General features: G+C 43.0%; 1 protein-coding gene across 23 annotated transcripts in view; it reads left to right on the forward strand.

Annotated features, from left to right (window-relative positions):
* LOC117590506 (neurobeachin) overlaps nt 1-23,372 on the forward strand; it is a 200,752-nt gene that overhangs the window by 118,698 nt on the left and 58,682 nt on the right. For 6 of the 23 annotated variants that reach the window (XM_034283168.1, XM_034283177.1, XM_034283169.1 and 3 more), the window contains exon 1: nt 3,401-3,694. The exons of 9 other annotated variants lie outside the window; for them this stretch is intronic. In XM_034283168.1, coding sequence (XP_034139059.1) covers nt 3,419-3,694 — 276 coding nt within the window. In that variant the 5' untranslated portion in view covers nt 3,401-3,418. Of the gene's footprint in view, nt 1-3,400; nt 3,695-23,372 lie in introns of those variants that run through there. 8 more of the 23 variants (XM_034283183.1, XM_034283185.1, XM_034283188.1 and 5 more) reach the window with 4 other exon arrangements.

Here is a 23,372-nt window from a genome sequence, read left to right on the forward strand (position 1 = left end):
CTTAATTTTTGCTTGAATTCCCCATAGATTTTTTTTCCTTTTTTTCCTGGGTTTGTTTTTGTTTGGTTGTTAATGTTTTTTTTCTCTGCTGTGCTGCTGCTGCCCCGAACTTTAGTCTTTTGCTTTGCTTGTCTATTCAATTTATGTGCCACAGGAGGAGGCACGAGGCTGAGGTCGATGCAGAGGCAGAGTCAGAGGCGAATCAAATGGCGAATCATCACAGCTAGGCAGAAAAAAGAAAACAGACAACAGAAAAGAAGAAAAGAAGAAAATGGGACGGAGAATGGATTCTCTTGTTTGTGCGGGGGGGCCTAAGGATGGCAACAAAATGCTGCTCAAATTGACTGGGCCCGTTCCCAAAAGGTAGGGGGAGGATGACTCGACGCACATACACGGACAGGTGATGCTAAAAAGGATCTCTGGATCGTACGTCCTTCCTCTGCGAAGAAGGCAAAAGTCAGAGGCAACTTCCTGTCCTGGTGCTGGTCCTGGGCTGGTCCTGGCCTTGGCGACAAGGCATGTTTCGCCTGCTGCACAATGGAAAATAATTCATAACTTGGCTCAAATGTTTGATTTAGCTGCAGTTAATACACTGTTTGTATTTATGTATGTGTTTGTGTGTGCCACCCAAAGGACAACCCACACACACCGGCCCTGCCCATAGAAATTCTCGACAGTCAGTCCTGTTCCCACAAACAAAACTCTTGGCATATTTCTGCTTCTCATCCTGTTGGCCATACGTCGGTTTGCATAAATTTTACCAAGCCACAGCCCTATCCCCCCGCAGTAGCAGTAGGCAGAAAGGACGCACGCTCCTCTGCCCGGGTCCTGTTGACAGCAACGTTTCTCCTTTTCTCTGTGTCTCTCTCTAGGGCAGCAGCAACAGCAGCAGCAGATAAATTACGCTTGAAGCGCCTGGGCCAATGGAAGCGGAAGAGCCAACGGATGATGGCAGCCAAAGCTAAAGCTAAAGCCAGAGACAGAGATACAGCAAGAGCAAGAGCCCACAGGCCAAGGACTGTATGCTTATTTTTCTTCAACTGTAACTGCTGCTAGAACCGTAAAAGATGAGCTAGAGAAATGTGCGGGGTACAGGGGGCATTGGAGTGTGGGGCGTGGTGGCATCAGGGCACACATGAGGCCTGCTTTGGGCGACAGGCGACAAAAGTTTAACAGCGAATCGTTTTCTACTTGCTTTTCTGCAAAGTTAAAGCTTACATTTGGATATTTCGTGAGTTATCGGTTAATTATCGATAATATAAATCGATAATTGTTAATTCATCAAACTGGGAAGTTTAATCGAAAAGATCACTCCTGAAAAATAATTTAAATGCGTTTGAATAAGAATTTACAAAGCAAAAATGAAGAAATATTTATTTCTGACATTCTTAACTTCGCAATAGCCCATCGATAACAAAATGGGTCTCAAATGCTTCGATATTTTCTTGAAATTACAGCGAAGATGTTCTTATACCCGGTACTCGAAGAGTAAATAGGGTATATTGTATTTGTGTGGAATAACGGTTGTATGTAACGCACAGAAGGAAGCGCTTCCGACCCCTTAAAGTATATATATTCTTGATCAGCATCAATAGCCGAGTCGATTGAGCCATGTCTCTCTGTCCGTCTGTCCGTCTTGTTTGTCGGCTAGTTCTCAGAGACTATAAGAGCTAGAGCCACCAAATTTTGCATCCAGACTGCTATATGCTCACACTGAAACCAGTGTATTTCAAAAATGAGCCACGCCCCCTTCCGCCCCCGCAAAAGGGCGAAAACCTCCCAAATCTACAACTTTGAAGATAAAAGAAAACTAAAAACGCCATTCCGTAGGAAATGGCCATATCTATCAGATCACCAAATTGGGATCCGATTGGATCATTATTATAGCCACAATGGAGAAATTAATTTCCACTGGCTAAACCCACCCTGCCTCCAGCTTTTGTTGCTCGTTTTACATTCTCTCATTCACACTCTGCTTCTGCTTCACTCGGCCCCTGCCTCTGCCCTCCCCCTGGCGCTGACTCTTCCGACTTTTAACCCACCCCGTCCCGCAGCTTATATTTGTTTATTTTTTTGTGTGAGGGCGCTGCCTCTGCGTCTGCCGCAAGTCAGCAGTATGTGGGTCTAGGGAAGGGCGGCAAGCGTGTTAGTGTGAGAAGTGTTGTAGATGTAGATGACAGATGAAGAAAAAATTTAAAATTTGACAAAACACCGCTAAGGTGCAGATGTAGTACTGAGTGCCGGGTATAAAAGTTGTGACGCGTAAGAAGCGTCTCACACGTCCCTTCTCGTTAAACTTATTTTCAAAAGTAAAACTTGACGATTTATCCTACTGTGTTTTTTTTTTTGACTTGCGCTTCCTGGCGTCTTGCTTATCCTGGCATTTGCCTATCTCTTTTGTAATGTCTTCGGCGGCCTCGTGCAACACGAATACTGGATGATGCCTGGAGCGGCTGTAGTCTGTTATAAATTTTTAACAACCATTTAACTTGAATTTTATTAGTCCCCAGCCAGTGGTCAGCACAGCACAGAATGATGGAGCGACATGGCCTCTGTCATGTTTGCTTCTGCTCCTGCTGCTATTTCAGCTGATGGTGTTGCTTCTGTTTCTGCTTCGTATATTTTTGATCCAACAATGTGGCAAATGCCGATGCCGCACAATGTCGCACATCATACTGTGTAATATTTCATTTTGCAGTTCATCTTTGGGACATTCCAGTGTAGTTTTTATGGGGCCCACTTCTTAGTTATTGATAGTGCTCCATGCTGCCACACTTGCCACACTGTGTGGCCCATAAATTATACAATTGACTGGCTGTGAGAGTGACTGTTACAGGCTAACAGCTGAAATAACAGTCACTGAAACTGACAATGCAGGCAGCCTCAGTCGGGACTCTTGTGCTTCTCCCAGTTGTGCGCCCGATGTCGGCCGATAATCATCTCTGGCCAAAAAAAAAGTCCAGTCTCCAACTCTTGCTTTCTTCAGTTATTTTTTATTTCGTTTTACGCTTGATTCTCTATGACTTTTCTTTATTTTTTTGCAAATTCTTTTGCGAGTTTTTTCCCTGTTCGAATTTCAGTCGAGTGTGTTGGCTTTTTTTGTTTGGTTTTTTTTTTATCGTTTTCCTTCCGCTTTTTGGTAAAACGAAAACGAAAAAAAAAACAACAATTTTTTCAGTTGAATAAAATGTGTGATGCAGAGCAACAACAACAAAAATACAATACAAAAGTGAAAAACTAAACGAAAAACTCAACCAGAAAAGAAAAAACTCCCACAAAATCGTAAACTCAAAACAAAACTAAAAAAAAGCAAAGAAATCAAAACCACACAAAATTAATCGAATCAAATCGAATCGAAACCAAACAATCAACCATAAGCCGTTAGCGTTATCGATAAACCGCTAGACAAACAATAATTATGGACTCCTTGGAGCGGCTAATGCGTGCCGCACCGCTGCCACGAATGCTGACGAGCGGCGTGGTGGCCACAGCGGCAGCAGCTGCAGCCACAGCTGCCGCTGCTGCCAGCGGGGGCAAGGGCAGCGCTGGCATCGAGCAGCGTGCCCTGGTGCATGCTTCACTAGCGGCGGCCACAGTGGGACGGAAGGGCCGCCACCTAACAGGCACCTTCTGCCTCACCGGCGACACCATGGAGGGCATTATACAGTGTTTGGTATTTCTCAAAGCATTCTCGGTAAGTCGGGAAATGAAAGAATACAAAAAAAAAACCCTGCACACGAAAAGAGAAGAGAGAGATTGGGAGAGTGTAGGCTGTTTTCTCCATCACCATCATCCCATATCCACATATTCCCATTCACATCATCATCATCATTGCCCCCTGCGAAATTGAATTTAGTTTTCTGTTTGTGCTCGACTAAGTTTCCAACAATTTTCCATTTCTTTTTTTTTCGTTTTCGTTTAGCTGTGACTTGGGTTTTAGGCCATCGAAATGTGCAATAGGCTGTAAATAGGCAAATACATTTTCCAAACACACACACACACACACACTCAGATTGGGGAGGGCGGAGTGTGTGGAAAGCTGATTTTGGGATTTTATAACTACATTTTGTACGTGGAGAGAGAGACCTCTGACCCACTTTATGGCACAGTCAACCGACCATAAACCATTCCACAGAGACACACACGGCAGCAGCAGCATCCCAGCATATGTGCATAAATATTGTCACATATTTTCCCGAAACACACACACACACAACTTACATATTTTTCAACGCATTTTGCTAACCCAACGTATCCTTTTTTTTCTCTTTGCAGGTGAGTCTTGAGCTGTTGAAGAGCGAAGCACTCCAGTACCAACAGATTTGTGAATCAAAATCATAATCATAATCACATAAAGGTCAGAGGTGCAGATCTCCACCAGGTATCAAGATAGATACCCTACAGGGGGTAGGTGGGGGCAGAGGGTCTATTTTTTGTATTGATGCACTCCGCGTGCCGAGTGTCATGATGTTGAAACATCTATGCCTCAATCCATGGCCCCCCGAGCGACAGGGACAATGACTTTCTGATCGAATCAACGGACAGGACAGCACAATCAACGATTACACTTGTTATTTCATTATTTTTCATTCATTTTACTCGCACGGTTAAAAGAATTAATCACACAAACGTTTTAAAATCGATTCAAGTGAAAAGTGTGTGCGGCCTTTTCTGGTTTTTATACCCGGTACTCGAAGAGTAAATAGGGTATGTTGTTTTGGTTCACTTAGTGATTGTATGTAACGCACAGAAGGAAACTTTTTCGACCCCGTAAAGTATATTATTATATTCTTGATCAGCATCAATAGCCGAGTCGATTGAGCCATGTGTGTCCGTCCGTCTGTCCGTCCGGCCGTTTAGTTGAGCGCCTGGATCTCATAAAAGCTAGAGCCACCAAATTTTACAAGTGTCTTTCTAAAATGATCCCCCCCCCCCCCCCCCCCCCCCCCCCCCCCCCCCCTCTCAAGCCTACAATTTTCGAATGCGTTTGCAATACCTGTTTAAATAAATTGAATATGTAAATTGCATTTAATGACTTTCGTTTTATGTGCGTTAATTTGGTAGAAAACGATTAATAATCGAAGCCTCGAAGTAATCGTAGTCTTAGCTAACATTACCATTAATTTGATATTCCATCAAAGCGAACCACCGACAAAGACTAAAAGGCACATTGAAGGAATTTTTTCTATTAAATGGAGTTAACGGGAGAACGTACACCAGGCGTATACGACATGCGTATGTGTAATATTAAACCAATTAGTCGATTGCCTCTTCTCTGGCCGCCTGCCTGTTTGCCCGTCTACCGCTGACCAATTGAATTAATCTTACGGTCGGAGCTTACAGCTCCAATTAGCTGGCCCTCGCATTTCCAGTCCAAATAATTCAATTTCCTGTAGGATGGATCATAGTTTTAACAGGCCCAACCTTTAATATGGACTATCTCGGACTTTATATATGGATGGAGTCGTTAGCCTATATGGATTCCGATGTGAGTTGCATGTAAATTACGTTGCTTGGTCCCCCCACCACGGGGGTGGTGTCTCGTGGTTTAATTGAGAGTCCTGGCCCGTATCCGGGTCCTTTTGGCAGTAAATGCACTTAGCACCCAATCGGTTCCACTAATATCTTCTCCCCTGAGACGGGGGATAGACAGACAGGCAGACAGACAGTCGGACGTAGGCAGGGATTTATATGGAGAACAACATCGAGAATCGCGCGACTGCCTGCGGCAATGGCAGTCCCATTAAAACTGACACATTGCGATTTCTTCTCCCACCTTTTCCCCTTTTTTTTGTGTTCGTTCGTTGCCAGACACCAATAAACAAAAAGAGTGGGGAAAAAGAGAGAACAAGTGAGATGGAAAGAAGTAAAAGGAAGCGTCGTAGGAGGAAAAAAGGGACAAATACACAGGACTTACCCAGGGGCGGGCGTCGATGTCTGTTCTGTCGCATCTCACAATCAGCCATAAAGAAAGTACAGAGGATACAGGCAGGCAGGCAGACAGGGAGGATGACTGATCAATCTGTATTCGACGGCCATATACCCATTAAAGCGAACCGTGCACCTGTAAGCCATGGCTGCAGGGGCATGCCCCATTTGAGGCGTTGATGAAAGCGAAGGCGTAAGCGACTTTTTACGCATCGTTAATTTTGTCCCTGCGGCCTCCACTCATTCTGTTAGTCTGCGATTCAGTCATTCATTCAGCCTGTCACTCAGGCACTCAACCAGTCAGTCAGTCAGGCATTCAGTCATTCAGTAAGTCAGTCAGTCAGTCAGCCAGTCAGTCGGTCGGTCTTTCATTCAATCAGCCTTTGGGGGGGAGGTTGGGGATTGCTATGCCTATCGTTATAATGATGTTGCTGGAATCTCTTCCCCCAGCTCGGTGCCTTTGACATCAACACCATCCACCAAATGCGGCCGTGAGTCGTGATTTACTTGCCGCCAAACCCCACCATAGCCCCGTTTTCCACCCACTCAGCTGTCATCCGCTTATATACGGGCTCTCGGCTCTGGGCAATGGGTGCTGTTTGTGTGTTTGTGTGCGTGTGTAAATTTAAATGTTGCACAAATATGAAAAGCAATTTACATAATATCCTGCCAAGTGTAAAATGATTGTCAATTCTGTCTGCCACTGAAGCAGAGCGAACGATGGAGCCAAGTGAATGGAACGATATGGAATGGAATGAGACTGGGACTGACAAGTGGGAGTTTAAGTCGTGATGGCAAGGGGAATGGCAGAAACGGAACCGCATTAATCGCCGTAGAAATTGTGGGTTGGGTAGGGTGGTTAGGTTGGGCCCCGAATCGATGCGATGTACTTTTTTTCCCACATGATTTTCTTCTTTAAAATTATCGATGGGTTGCCACAGATAAAACATGAGGAAATAGTATTTCCCACTGATTGCAGTTGTCGTTAAAGAAAATGGCCATCGATAGTGTGATTATCGATTGCAATCGATGAGTAATTAAATCCTAAAACTATGCGAAAAAAATACATATTAATGAGTTAGATTTTTTTACTCGAATAATGAATATTCATTTATTCAGTTGAAAATATAATGAAATTAATGATTAATTGCACATGTTTAATATATCGAAATTTTTCGATACACTCATTAAAAAAATAACCAACATATTAAAATATACTAAATAATCCCAAAATAGTAATATTTTTGTTTCGAAATTGAAAATTTTGAATCATTAGCAATAACTTTTCGATGACCCATCGAACAATTTCTCGATTGAAATGCAATTTCTTTGTCCAGCCTTAAATATATACTCTTTGGAATATTAATCGATTTGCAACCACTCCCTCTGCCCCACTCTCCGCGTCAGCTTCTGGCCACGCCTTTGTGGCTGCGCGTCAAAAATTTTTGAAATTGATGATGTCGCCGCACGTTATGAGGTCCTATATCCCGGATAATGACGACAAATTGCGCAATATTTGTGCACCACAGAGTGGAGTGGGGGATGGAATGGTGCGGATGGAATGTTTGTGATTGTGGGTGTTGATTCCTTAAGTGTCTTTGGCCTCCGCCGCCACCGTAGCTGCCTTTGCGGTCAAACATGATTGATGAACGCTAATTAATGTGGCTGGGGCTGGCGTCTTCTGGCAGCTCACGTCTCGCCCTTCCGCCCCCATCCGTTTCGATTTGCTCACAATTTGTATAATTAATTCCCATCTCAAGTGCGTCTATAATTATGATGCGCACTGTGTTCGCGACAGCTTCAAACTACCACAAACCGCTCAACAGCTCAACCCGCTGAACCCACTGAACCGTTCAACCCGCTGTAGCAGCAAAGTTTTCCCTTTGCCAACCACTCGAGTGCGACAGCAGCCACAACAACAATATTGTGTGCATCTTATGTAGCACTCGGTGTTGCTGCCACTTGAGGCAGAGCCCAAAAAACAAGAACTCTGAATACCCTTTCCGGGTTGCCTTTCACTTGCTGGAAACTTCTACAGTCAGACAGGGAGAGGGGACGGTACCGGACGGGACTCGTGACGCTGCTTTAATGGTGGACACAAGTGGCTGTCTCAAGGCTCAAGATACAGTGGGACTTGTAACTTATGACGCTATTCAAGCCATCAACGACGGCTATGAGCAGATATGTATGTATATTAAGTGCAAACAAAAATTATCAATTATTCTGTTTAAGATTCCAGTACACTCGTCTCTGATGATCCTATGGTACCGATAAAATATTGAAAATAAGTGTCCTTAGTGTCCTTCTTTTGGTAATTTGTGTATCAATTATTGCAAAATGTTCACGAAAAATCGATTATAAGCCAGCTTTACTATTTGGTTTCCAGCCTTTTTGGCCAATTTGTAAATGCGTCGCCTCCACCGCCGACATCTGTCCACTCCCCTCTCTCGCTCTCTCTATCTCCTTCGTTGTGCAGGTGAGACGCGAACGTGATGCTTCAATCTATGCAAATGTGCGTACACTTTTGCAGGAGCGGAGCGGAGTGGAGCGGCACAAACATGCACAAACACGTCGTGCAGTCGAGCAGTTGCATGCCACCACCACACCGATGCCACACATGCCCCTAGCCCTTGCCGCAGCTTCTAGCCCCAGCCGCAGCCCCAACCCCACCCCAGCCCCAGCTCTTAGTCAAACAGAATCGTTGAGGTGGGTTTTTGTGCCCCTCATGGATGCTGTTGTTGCTGTTGTTTGCTTCGGGAGGCAAGGCCCTTCAAGCACTTGCTTATTATGCAGTCGTGTGTGTGTGTTGGTGTCTGCCTGCTGCATTTCAGAAAACTTAAACAGTTTATTAAGCGCAAACTAAACCCAAATACAAATACAAATGCACAAACACACACACAGGCACAGGCACACAGATGCATACATTTTCATAGCACACACACACACATGACCACATGGAATACAGTTAGCTATTCGCTTTGTTTGTTTGTATTTTCTATGTGCTTAGATTAGATTTATTACACGATGACACGGACACATGAGTGAGAGAGAGACTCGACTCGGTCAACACTCGTCTTTGTCTGTCGGTGTGTCTCTACGTCTCCCTGTCCTGCGAGTGTCCTGTCTTGCTCCTCTCTCTCTCTCTCTCTCTCTATGTCTTTCTGTCTTTTACTTTCTTTTACGTATGTTTTTGCCAGTTTTTCGTTTTTGTATGTCACTTTGCGGTCAGCTTTCAGTTTTCATTTCAATTAAGAAGCAACAACATACAAACCCTGCCACTGTGCCGCTGCTACTGCTGCTGCTGCTCCTGCACACACAAGTGGCTCTCCAGATGTGGATTTGCATTTGAATTTGCAATTTGCTCGCCAAGTAAAAGCCGCAGAATACTAAACAGCTAAGAGATACCACACAGAGAGGTGGAGAGAAAGAGAGCGAGAGAGACCAAGAGTAGCATCATCCATTTCTATGATTTTTGAGTAGCCTGCCCCACTGTGTGGCTGTACTTTGAATGCATTCCAGTACCAAGAATATTCTGAATCCTCTAGGCCACTCGCCAACCCATTTCTTGCTGAATTCAGTCTGAATCCTAGTTGACATAACCGATTCAATTCACGCTGCCAAAAATACCTTACATTTTGGCAATTCAAATGCATTGTCTGTCTGGACAGAGAGAGAGAGAGAGAGAGACAGAAAACGAGGCAGACGAAAATGCTTCGCTAGTTTACAGTCTCGGTCTTCCTTGTTAAATCTGAAGAGAGTGAAGGAGAGGGAGAGCATCAACACAGGCAGAGGAAAACACAGCGACACCGACAGAGCCAGGTGGTAAGGGTCCTGTTTGCCTTTCGTTATTTTGCTCTATCATCCATCTAAATGGATCTCTCGCGGACCTTCTAGTTATCTATCTCTGTCTTCTCGGCCTCTCTCTCTCTCTCCCTTTTTGTGGCGTGTTGTATTGTTGTTGCACGTACATGTCGTAGACTTTGTCTTTTGGATAAAACTTCACTAAAAAATGAGCATGGCATGGCGTTGAGCATTTAAACTAGCTACAAAAATACCAGCCACACCATGCCCCCACCACGCTACGTGATTGGCATGCATAACGTGGACACGTGTGTGCTTGCTGCTCCTGCTTGCTGGTGTTAGTGTTGGTATTGGTATACATATGTGGTTGCCAAGATAAAATGTGGCTAATGTCCTTTTTCTCTTTATTTTGTTGTTGTTGTCACTTGCTGCTTCTCACCAACCGTAGTATATCCATGCCGTTTTTCCTTTTTTCTCTCACTTTTCGCTCGCTTTTATTTTCTCTTTTATTCTTTTTTTCTATTTTTGTTGGTACGGTTTAGATTTACAATGGCAACGCATTATTTGGGCTTTGTGTGGATACAAGTATTATGGCATCACAGCATAACAGCATCATGTACACACATTTTCGTAACTATGAATGAGTGTACCCATAGTCACCACTTGTACGCAAGTGGCCAGAGATTGCTCTTCCTTGCCAACAGAGAAGATCTCTTCACATTGGGACAGTGAAATCCAAGACTTTGAAGTCTTAGCTGCTATAAGAACTGCGAATTTTGGCTTAGAATTATAGTGTGTGGCTATGGCTTGTGGCTGGATTTACGAGGAGGTTGTAAGTCCAAAATATGTTAAGTTTTTGTCTGTTTTAAGTGAATGGTGTGGCTGGTATTTTTGTAGCTAGTTTAAATACTCAACGCCATGCCATGCTCATTTTTTGTAAGAGTTGTATCTGTGACTACTGAATTCAAAACTAATATATCCATAAGTTGTTCTGCTTAATCTCTTCCTCAATCTTTCGCTGTTTGCTCCTGTTTACCCTTGTAAATGATTTCCAGAAATGCTAAAGAGAGAGCGAGAGAGTGAGAGAGGTAGGGAGAGCTACTTACAGCCATGTGGTAAACTTATTTTGCTGTTGTCGACAACGACGTGGTGATGCCATCTAGCGCATTACAATTGCCTATTTCGCCTGTAGGACGACTCCTCGCAGCACTAATTGGCAGGAACATTCCTGTTTTGCCCTTCAAGGTTTTTGGTTTCATAGGTTTGTCGGCAATTAGCAAAAGTTTCACTTACATTTTGAGGGCATCCCTGTGTGTGTGTAGGTGTGTGTGCGTGTGCGTGAGTTTGTGAAAGATGATTGAAAATGTTAAGTTTGTATTCGGTTACATATTTGTGGTATGGGAATTACCTTCATTTTCTTTGCGTGAAGATAAAGAAAAAACAATGTTTAATGTCTGACCGGACATTCCCTCCCTCTAGAATTTGTATACCCGGTACTCGAAGAGCAAATAGGTTATATTTTATTTGTGCACAAAGTGAATGTATGTAACACACAGAAGGAAACGTTTCCGACCCCATAAAGGATATATATTCTTGATTAGCATCAATAGCCGAGTCGTCTGTCTGTCCGTCCGTCTGTCCGTCCGTCTGTCCGTCCGTCTGTCCTTCCGTCTTGGTGAGCGCCTGGATCTCAAAAACCATAAAAGCTAGAGCCACCAAATTTTGCATCCAGACTTCTGTATGCTCACACTGTTACAAGTGTATTTAAAAAATGAGCCCCGCCCCCTTCCGCCCCCGCAAAAGGGCAAAAACCTCCCAAACCTACAACCTACCTACAAAAGAAAACTAAAAACGCCACTCCGTAGGGAATGGCCATATCTATTAGATCACCAAATTGGGATCCGATTGGGTCAATATTATAGCCACAATGAAGAAATCCATTTGCAGTGGCTAAACCCACCCCGGCCCGCAGCTTATATTTGTTTTTTTTCACATTCTTTCATTCACACTCTGCTTCTGCTTCACTAGGCCCCTGCCTCTTCCGACTTTTAACCCACCCCGTCCTGCAGCTTATATTTGTTTTTTTTTTTGTTTGCGGGTGCTTTCTCTGCCTCGAGTCTGCAGTGTGTGGGTCTAGGGAAGGGCGGCGAGCTAACGGAAAAGTGTTGTAGATGTAGATGACAGATGAAGAAAATTTGTAAAATTTGACAGAATTAAGGTGCAGATGTAGTACTGAGTGCCGGGTATAAAAGTTGTGACGCCTAAGAAGCGTCTCACACGTCCCTTCTCGTTCTTCTTTTTTTCTGCACGCTGCCAACAGAATTTCTCTGCCTGACCCCAAATGAAACTTTATCACAAGAAATTATTGGCGAGAAAGAACAACGAAAGTAAATTATGACACATAGTTTATGACGTTTATGTTGTGTACAGGAGAAAGGCTAACAGGGAGAGAGCGAAATGCTTGGGTGAAACTTATGCCAATTCAATAATTAGTCTGCAACTTGCCATGGCACCGAAAAATGCGACAGTGACATCTTGACAAACTTTCAGCTTTCCTTCTTCTCTCTTAACACGCACACAGACAAATTTCATGCCACATGGTTTGACTCTCTCTCTCTCTCCTGTCTGCCAGAAAGTGTGTAACTTGATATGAACTTATACTTAATAAAAGACTCTTCATGTTGGAGTCTCTCCCACACCGCAGCACCGGATATGACTGACTCCTTGTTTTTGTTACAGCTACAGATCCCACATTCTTCCCCTTCTACTTCTTCTATTATTTTTGTTCGTTTTTTTTGTTCCTTCTTTCCCTTCGTTTGGCATATTCTGTATTCAATACGCGTGACCAGCATCCAGCGGCGTCGTCTTTTTGGCCACACAGGACACTGTTTGCTGTTTGCTTGTGCCTCGTCGCCTCGTTTCTGTTTTATTTGATTACTATGTGTGTATGTGTGTTGTGTGAGTGTGTGTGTATTGGCGATAAAGTTCTAGCAGCTGCAAATATGGCAAACAATTTCACAAAGTGGCCAAAAATGCCAAAAGTTTTTATACAGCGCCCTGGCCCTGCCACCCTGCCACACTGCCCTGCCCTGGCCACCCTCACCGACTGACCAAATCGTCTTATTAGCTAATCGCTGAATTTTTGTGTAGTCACCCACCCCGACTTACCTTCTCCCTGACACACTCCTGGTCCCCTCTCTCTCATCCACATTTGGCTCCTAATTAGTTGGACTTGTCCGTGCCGGAATCCCTGGCATAGGGGCAAAAAAAAAGAAACAAATGAATTGAAGCCAAGCTCCTATTGGAAGCCATTCAATTAGGGTGGAATTTCTAGCAGAGAATTCTCCAGAGAACTCTTTTTATGGCAGTTCTCTCTCTTCTCTCTCTCTCGCACCATTTTTTCTCTGATGGAAAAGTGATAAAATTCCTCTGAGGAGATTGCCCTTCATTGACTTTAGGAAAGCCTTTCTGTATTATGACCTTATCGCAGCAACACCATCTCCGTCCTCCTCATCCATGGTACATGTCTTAAAGGAGGGGTGTGGTGTAGCTGGGAATCCGCTCTTATCTGTAGCAACATATCGCAGTCATGTCCTCCTCAAGGATGCCTCCAAAACACAGCGTTCATGCCACTTTTTTTTCCTTCGTTCTTTCCTTTCTTTTTTGTGCCTTCCTTGAAGATATTTTCTTCCTTTGGCTTTTCATTAAAAAGTCTACGCCTATCAGACCGTGTAGATCTTTTAGCTACGAATAGTCCTAGTCGCTCTTTCTCTCTCTCTTTCTCTCTCTGCCTCTTACGCTCTCTCTCTCTCTCTTTCTCTCTCTCTCTCTCTCTGTCTTGGTGGTGGTTACCCTCTTGTTACCTTTTGTCTAGAGCAAAAATTGTCGAGTTGTGCAGAAAATTTTATTGCTGAAAGGTGCTAAAATAAAAAGTGCTGATGCCAAATGCTGATGATTCCCCACGATTTGGAAGATACGAGATGCTCCAAAGGAGTGTAAAGTGTCGCCAGAAGAAAAAGGAAAGGAAAGGGAAGCAAAGGGTCTAAGGTGATGTCGGAAGCCAAAGCCAAAGCCCCGGCCGGCATCTGTCTCCATATTCGTATTCTAGGGCTCTTTCTTAGCACCATTTTCTTTAATAATTTAAATTAAAAATTGCCACAACATTGTGTGTGTGTCTGTGTGTTTTTGTGACATGAATAGTCGACTGGAGCCGCCACTTGGCACAGTTTTCAATCCCTCCCAACGCCCACCGCATAACGTTCAACCCCATCCACCCCATTCATCCCATCCACTTGCACCACAACGTAACGGGAGCGTTTAATTAAGCAAAGTGGCAGTGGCAGGCTTGGCAGGCACCCCCCTGCCCCACCGACGCTTCGCCTCAACCGCGCCAGCCCACCGCCTTCTGTGGGTTTTTGGCTTTTCAAGAGTTTGTCTCCTGTCTTCCCTTCGGGAAAGCGTCGTTTTCTTCTGCCTTTATTTTCTTTTTTTTTTTGCTAATTTTTGTCTAATTCTTGCACAAAAAAATAGATGGCGGAAAAAACTTGCAGGGGGAAGAAGGTGTTGTGAGGCCGTTGGCTGTTCCACAAATAGGAAAAACAAGGAAGAAGGGAGAAAATATTTCTTGTAATTTCTTTTGTCTTTTACCTGTGCCAAAACGAAGTGGCAGCCACAGCCCACACTGCAGCAAGAAGGAAGTTGCAAAGTGCTCGCCACACTTTGGTCGAGTGGTGTGCGACGATACTATTTCGCTTTTACTCTTTGTCTGTGTTTGTTTGTGATACAAAACGTAGCAACATTTTTCGAGAGAAACGAATGAGAGCCGAAGAAAATGCAGTGAAAAATGAATGAGATGAGTAGAAGGTGTGCAGTGTGCAGCTGCAGCTGAATGCAAAATATACAGCAATTCCAGACTGCAGCAACAAACTGCAGAAAAACAGGCAAAAGAAACATTGCCAAAGTCAAGTAAGAGCATAGCCAGACTAAGGATTTTAGATATCAGGAAGACCGTGTGAGTGGGGAGGGAATCACTTTAACGTATCATTGCCAGCGGCAAATGTATAGAAACCCAAATGGAAACCAACGTAGTAGCACTGACAGAGGGGCAGTGACTGCTCGAACAATGGGAGCCAGGGAGCCCAGCAACCAGAAACCGGGGTAAGCCTTAAGCCGTTCATCAATAATCCTTCCTCATGGTCGAACGAATGTCAGATTAATATCCCATCATCTAATTTGTTGCAATCCAATCACAGCCATCAGCCATCTTCGCTGCACAGCAACATCTTGATGAATTGCGGTTGCAATAGCGGGTGTGGCAACAATACGTCACGGGGCAGACAAATGCAACTCACAGTCGAGTGGCCAAAGGGCCACTGGCTGCTGCTGAAGCTGAATAAAGCCCTTAGCCAGCTTTTCGCTGATTTTTTCCGGCTTTTCCATTACTGTTATTATTTCTTATTTCTTAATTTTTCATTTTGTTGTTTCTTCTTTGCCTTTACTTGCTTCTATGTTTGTCTCTCTCTCTCTCTCTCTTACTCTCTTTTGCTGTGTTGCCTTTTTATGAAGATTGAAAAGCGCAGTCAAGCAGCCCTTATCCAACCCAACCCCCAAGCCCCTTGCACATTTCCCAAATTGAACTCTGCGGCTAGCGGTGTTGGTGAAAATGAACAGGTTTTTCCGGCAAGAGCATGGGGTTTTTTCATGTTCTCTCCACCCATTATTATCCCAGACAGCAATCAAGACAAGTGCAGGAGGTGCTCTCCAGCTCAATTCTATTTTCGCGGCACACACCAAAGGGGAATATAAGTGTATTTTTTATCTTATATATTTTCTTTGCTCTTTGCTTTTTTTTCTTTCTTATTTTTCAAATCATATTTTACGCTCAATTATTGACTTTCAAAGTCGAGGATGTCGCAGACAATGACAAACTAATGGCAGCCCTGTGTGGTGGGAGGTGGAAGGTGGAAGGGAGACCTTGTCTGAAGCTTGGTAAGGTTGGTAGCTTGGTAGGCGGAAGAGCAGTCAAGTCAATGTCAAAGGACGAACGGAGGACTGTCATTTCTCACTTAATAACTCTCAGCGGTGCTCGCTTCCGCTGCTCTCTTCCTTTTTTGCCTTGGCTCAAATGACAATTTGTAAGGCTTTCAATGAGAAAGGCGGCCTATAAAATACACGACAAGTATCTACGGGCACATGATGATGCTGATGATAATGATGATGCCGATGATGATGCCTCCTTCCAGAGGCATCCGAGAAGTGGCAGACGTTGCTAGGGCATGGGGAATTTGCTCTGTGCCTCGACTCGTAATCAATCACTCAATCAATCAGCAAATAATATGAAATGCAATTTCTCGCCCCGCAAAATGTTTGCCAGTCACAAAACTTCCGAAGACGTGTCGTCGTCGTTGTCTATGGGTGGTGGGGTGGGTGGGGTAAATCTGTGTGGCGTCGTTTACTGGAGATGTTGATTGGGTGTCCAATCATGTAAGAGGAAATAATTGTAAGCCTCGAAACGCAAATAAATTCAAGGGACGGCAAACCAAAATGTAGGATAATGGGCGGGGAGATATTCGGTTGATTTTTCTGTGGCACCTTATTATACCCGGTACTCGAAGAGTAAATAGGGTATATTGTATTTGTGCACAAAGTATGTAACACACAGAAGGAAACGTTTCCGACCCCATAAAGGATTTATATTGTGCAATGTTCGTCTGTCCGTCCATCTGTCCGTCCGTCTGTCCTTCCGTCTTGTTGAGCGCCTGGATCTCAGAGACCATAAAAGCTAGAGCCACCAAATTTTTCATCCAGACTTCTGTATGCTCACACTGTTACAAGTGTATTTTAAAAATGAGCCCCGCGCCCTTCCGCCCCCGCAAATGGTCGCAAACCTTCCAAACCTACAATTCTGAAGATAAAAGAAAACTAAACATTCCATAAAACATTCCGTAGGAAATGGCCATATCTATCAGATCACCAAATTGGGAACCGATTGGGTCATTATTATAGCCGCAATGAAGAAATCCATTTGCAGTGGCTAAAACCCACCCAGGCCGACAGCTTATATTTGTTTTTTTCACATTCTCTCATTCACACTCTGCTTCCGCTGTGTGCGGCCACTGCGTCTGCCGCGAGTCTGCAGTGTGTGGGTCTAGGGAAGGGCGGCGAGCTAACGGAGCGTGTTGGTGTGAGAAGTGTTGTAGATGTAGATGACAGATGAAGAAAAAATTTGAAATTTGACAAAACACCGCTAAGGTGCAGATGTAGTACTGAGTGCCGGGTATAAACGTTGTGACGCGTAAGAAGCGTCGCACACGTCCCTTCTCGTTTTATTTTATTTTATTTGAAATTTCATACCAAGAAGCGCTGCTGCATGACGGGCTATACGACTTGTACAATAATTATCTACTTGTCATTTTGTGGTTGAAACAAGACAAGACTTCAAAGTACGATTTTATTGTATTTTGTTTGCATGAGTTAAGACTCACAGAATAATGATTTAATATTTATAAATAAAATACAATTTATAGAACTGTTATTAAAGGCAGAATGTGTACAGCTTAGGCTGCTGCAATAATAATTAATTGTTTATATGCATAATATATTTTCAAGTCTCTTCAACACCATTGGCACTGGCTATAGTTTCTGATTTTTATTGCTTTATTTACGCACCGTACTGCCATCAATTATAAGTTGCACTGAAAGAGTAAAACTATAAATCATTGGCCAAAAGTATTTTGCTCGTTTGTTTAATTTTCGAATGTGACTTTCCATTTGATTTCTAATTTCGAATTTAGGTTGGACTTTCCCATTTTCTGTTGGTTTTTTTTTCTGTGTGTTTCTGTAAAATAAATTTTGCAATGACCGAGCAGGTTTTGTGTGGCAGCCACCCCGAAACTTTCGATGATTAACTTTTTCGATTAACTCAAAAACTCACACAGATGCAGCACACACACAGCTTAACATGCAGTGATAAGTATGCAATGGCAAAAATAGGAAAACAAACAGCAGACGGAAATAAAAGGAAAGGAAGGGACGAAAGGCGAAAACTGGAAACTTTTTTCCTGGCGATAAAAAATGTTCAGGCATTTTCCATGTTGAGTCCACCGCCTCCTATAGTCCCAACTGTCTGTGTGTGTGTGTGTGGATTTTATGGCATAAATTTATTTTAATGTCTATGCTTAACAATTTTTCCGTGGCAGCCGAGCCCCCACCAAACTCCACTCCGCCCCTCATCGACTATGTACTCAATCAGCCTCTGCCTAGCCAAAAGTTTCGCAGACTGCCACATGCCCCGCTCCACGTTGCACGTTCCATGCAAAGCGTGGCTCACGCTCATTTCTTTCCTTGAGCCGGAGCTGAAGTTTTGCATATTGATAAGGATAGCCGAGCACAAGCTACAAGCACAAGATAAAATAGATTAAATACAGGAGAGAACAGCAACAACAAATGTCGAAATTTCGTGATGGGGGGGGGGGGGGGTGGGTAGAAAGGGAGAAGGGAAATATCTATACATGTCCATAACGTTCTTTGTTTACTGTTTTTTTCACTGTTTGTTGTTGCCTTGCCATCGCCGCTCCTTTATTGTGCCAAAAAAAAAGCATCTCTGATTGATGTCTGTCAGTAATGTGTGTGTTTTCTGTATTCATTCGTTTAGTGTGTGTGTGGCAGGGAATCCTTTCATCAATCTGAAGGAACAAAACAGGACACGGAACAGAGATAGAAAGAGCGAGATAGAGTTGGGGGGCAGGCATAAGAGCAATAATTATAGGCGAATATTTAAGCCAAGGGCAATTGTTCGTGATGATAAATGATGATGGGAGTAGGAAGAGCAGATATCTCCCTCTATACCCCTATCTCTCTCTGTGTTTTTGTGTATGTGTGTGCGAGGATGTAGATCCATCAATAATTTCTCAACCAAAAAGGAAGCACTGGCTCCTAGCCTAATGAGGCCATCAGGCAATAGCCCGAGCCGCAATGCCAATGGCAGCTTTAAAATATTCAAATAGAACAATCAAAAGTAATCTCCCAAGTTCCTTTCGGCTTCCTATGCGCCAAAGGAAAGCCCCCAAAGAGGTGCCAAAAAAAATAAAAATAAAATGCAGAAAGAAAAGTAAAACAATAAAAAGTTGAGCAAGAAAATTTCCCCAACGAGCAATTCTTTTATTTCTTCTCTCTTGGCCAAAGAAAAAGTAAAACAGAAATTGAGCCAAACCCACACACAGGCACACACACACACACACACAAGGAAAAGCCAAGAAACGAAACCCAAAACCAAACCCAAAACTAACGAGAAGGGACGTGTGAGACGCTTCTTACGCGACACAACTTTACTTACCCGGCACTCAGGAATACATCTGCACCTTAGCGGTTATTTGTCAAATTTTACATTTTTTCTTCATCTGTCATCTACATCTACAACACTTCTCACACCAACACGCTGCTTTAGCTCGCCGCCCTTCCCTAGACCCACACACTGCAGACTCGCGGCAGAGGAAGCGCCCGCAAACAAAAAAAAAACAAATATAAGCTGCGGGACGGGGTGGGTTAAAAGTGGGAAGAGTCATCGGCAGGGGGAGGGCAGAGGCAGGGGCCGAGTGAAGCAGAAGCAGAGTGTGAATGAGAGAATGTAAAAAGAACAAGAAGAGCTGCGGGACAGGGTGGGTTTAGCCACTGGAAATTAATTTCTCCATTGTGGCTATAATAATAATCCGATCGGATCCCAATTTGGTGATCTGATAGATATGGCCATTTCCTACGGAATGGCGTTTTTAGTTTTTTCTTTTATCTTCAAAACTGTAGATTTGGGAGGTTTTCGCATTTTTGCGGGGGCGGAAGGGGGCGTGGCTCATTTTTTAAACACATTGGTTTCAGTGTGAGCATACAGCAGTCCGGAGCCAAAATTTGGTGGCTCTAGCTCTTATAGTCTCTGAGAACTAGCCGACAAACAAGACGGACAGACGGACAGACTCGGCTATTGATGCTGATCAAGAATATATATACTTTATGGGGTCGGAAAGGCTTCCTTCTGTGCGTTAAATACAACCGTTATTCCCCACAAATACAAGATACCCTATTTACTCTTCGAGTACCGGGTATAAAAAGTAAGCAACAAAAATACAAAAAATAAAGCAGAACAGAAAAGAAACTGTGGCAAAAATTTTTACGTATGATAAGAAGGAACTAAAGACAAGGGCAGAATACAGGGCACAGGGACAGGGAGAGAACCAGGACCAGAGATCCAGTGGATGGAGAAACGGCAACCCAAGAACCTCTGTGTACTTTTCAAAACTGTTTTAAAAGCTTAACCACGAGAAAACTGCGAATATTCCCTAATGACAGAGAGGCGGCAACGGCAGCTCCACAGCTCCATCGCTCCGTCCCATCGTGGCATGGCGTCGTGAAGAGTGGGAGAGTTGAAAGCCAGAAAATTCGGTACAAAGTCGAGGGGGTGTGGAGAGGAATCACGGGTAAATGTGAGTAGGCTGTGGAAAGGTTTTTTTTTTTGCCTTTCCCCTTAAGAATATTCCCTTAGCTGTTTTCTCTATGGAATGGGGCTCTCTCTCTAGAGTGATAATAAAGGCCTCGTTTTGGGGTTCTGGGCGGAACGGGCATTAGTCTGTGGCAAGAATACCCATTCACCATTCACTCAATTGCTGTAAATCTCCATCTCACACCAGAGATAGGCATTGGCGTAATCAAAGTTCTTTGGCGACACGGAAATGGCCATTTGTATGAGGGAAAATAATGTGGAAATGTTAGGAGAGAATGCAGGTTATTTCTGGGTAAGATCAACACTCAAATGGGACTAGCAGCTTTATGGGCAATGCATTTCTTTAAACTTATTTAGCGACTGATTTATTTAACAATAAAATAAATAGGATAATTGCTTTGCATTAGATTGTATTAGATTTTTATTCAAAGCGATTCGCTCGAATTTCCATTTTAAATGCATTCCATATGTTGAAAATGAATTAAATTTATCTTTTAATCGAGTATCCATTTGTTTGATGACACAAAGAATAATCATAGCTACGACAACACTTTGCCATCGGATCATTTTTGGCTCTTTGAAACGCTGTTATTAGAGCAATCTAAATGCTAGAGAAACTCACTTTTCGGATTTATATTTCGACTGGTTTAAATTATATTTTATCTACAAATTGTAGATATACAAAATTAATGAAATGAAAACAAGTAAAAGACAAAGACAAAAACGTGTGAAAAGTCGAAAACAAAAGGAGAAGGAAGAACAATTCTCGGTCTCTCCCCGCTTTATTCAATCGCTGTCACCCATTTATTCTTGCCATTCGCTTTTCACTCACCCACTGACATTTCCATTGCCATACTTGCTGCACCCCACACCAGGCCACATCTCGAGGGACCCACAAAACGCTGCCACTTGAGGAACTTTTAGTGCGTCTCAATGCGCATTTTAAATAAAATAGAAATTCAATTTACTTTAAATAAGCGACAAGGAGTGGCAGCCAAGCAGGTGCTGTGTGTGTGTGGGTGCTGGTGTGGTGGGGATAACAAGGTGACAAGCAGGCGACACGTCAATGCCAGAGTTTCCACAGCACAAATGAAACGAAGAAACTCTAAAGCAGCAGCAGCAAAAAGTACAAAAAAAAAGTAAAGCGAGTAAAAAGCGAGCAAAAGCGAAGCGGCACCAAAGAAATATAAAAGTAAAAACGTTTTCAAAATGAACTTAAAATTGACTAAATGTTCTAGAAAAAAAGGTGCGAAGCAGAAGCTCCCAGGGGAAATGTAGGTGGGGGAGAGGGGGAGAGGCTTTTCAGCCGATAAGAACAAGCGACGAATATAATTAAGCGGCGTTTAAAATGCTTGTACTAAGACCCAACCCAACCCTCCCTCCGCATGGCATGGCTTGGCACGGGCACTCCCCGTCCTAATTGGGGGGCAGTCAGTGGATGTCGGATGAATGGGATGGACGTATGGAATGGAAGTCGTAGTCGGAGAGCCACCACCGCCACGACAAAACTTTTCCACAAAGTTTAATTTAAATATGAATGAGCATTTTTCCCACCCTCGCTGTACTTGCCTTTCGTTGGATGCTGATGATTATGGGGCTCGGTTTAAAGTTTTCCACGACATCGTTGGGGTATACGTAATCGGAATTTGTTTGCTTGAATTTGTGTAAAATTACTTTGCTGTAAAAAGGTTTCTTTGGTGGGAATCTATTGGGTTTGGAGGTTCTTGATGCCGAAGCTCATCAAATGGTAGTTATACATATATGTGGATATTGTCGCACCGAAAAACGTTTCGAAATTGGAATGTGTGTCTGGAGATGTTTGAAAATATTTCGTGAAACGCCTTTAAATCATTTCAGTAGAGTTTTCATTTAAATCAAAGGGAAAAGGCATTTCTGAAGCCCATGCTGCAGACTGAAAGTGAAGAGTGGAGGATTGTAGCAGGCTACTCCATGCTGTAGGGAGACCATTATAAATTGCTTCCTAATCCAAGTCTTAGAGATCTTTTGCTTGTTTTCATTGCCATCGAATGAGGCAGGAGAGGCGAGAAATGTTTCCCGCAACACAGATTGTTGGCCATATTGTTGCCAGTTTTTGCAGGAGTTTTTCCAGCTGTCAATGCTGTTTGTTGCCAGGTGATAAGGCAAATCGCATTGCCGCTGGTCGTGGCCATAAGCCACAGAAAGGAATCAGGCGGCGAACATGCGACCAAGAGCACTATGGGGCATTTGACCACTTTTTGTGGCATTAATTAATAACATCCAAACGAAACAATATTTTTTTATTTAGTTTTTTTATATGAGTATATAATAGGGAAAGGAAGGTTTGCTGAAATGCCACCGCCTTTTCTTCAGGGCAAAATCGAATTTTTATTTTATTTTTAAATTGAATCAAACGAAAAATGATGAGAATATGTAAAGCAATGCCATATTTTACTTAAAAAGTTGTGCCCGGATTTTAAAAATGGAAAAGTAGAAGATAATCGGGTGTTTACATTGACTTTCTTGTATACTGCAAGCAGCTTCTTCTCTTTGAGTTGTTGAATGTGGGACACAATAGCACTGCACGGCAGTGCAGAGATACTGGAAATGTCTCAACGTTATTATAATTGTACAATTGAGCACGAAAGTTTTTTTCGATTTGTTTCAAGTTCGTCCGTGAAAATGTTCAATTTAATCGACAAACTGTACAAAAAAGTTATTCGAAGGGTCTACAAATAACTCTTATCGTTCTCAAGGCTAGTGACAGGTATTAACACTTAAATTCAATGCAAATCGGCATCTTCTTCTGCAATTTTCTTCTTCACCCAGTTTAACATTGCAAACAACTCTAAAAATCCAAACTTTAGGTTTTGTTACCAAAACTCAAATATCTGCGAAGACGCAGAACAGCGCAAGAAAAAATAACATAAATTGGATTAAGAATTGAATACTCTACAATATCTATGCAGTTTAATGCTTCCGGCGAGAACCGAACACTTTGCAAGTCTATTCAAAGACAAATTTTCTTCAAAAATATGGACTTGTTAAGAAACTAGCCATTAAACATATTATGAGGTCAATTTTTTACACCTTTTTAATACCTGCCTGAATCGAGAATATTGTAAAAAATTAACCTAAATTGGTTAATTTATCAATTTTTGCACTTTAAACTTAA

This window comes from Drosophila guanche, unplaced genomic scaffold (assembly GCF_900245975.1).
Source record: "Drosophila guanche unplaced genomic scaffold, DGUA_6, whole genome shotgun sequence".
In the NCBI taxonomy this organism is placed as follows: domain Eukaryota; kingdom Metazoa; phylum Arthropoda; class Insecta; order Diptera; family Drosophilidae; genus Drosophila; species Drosophila guanche.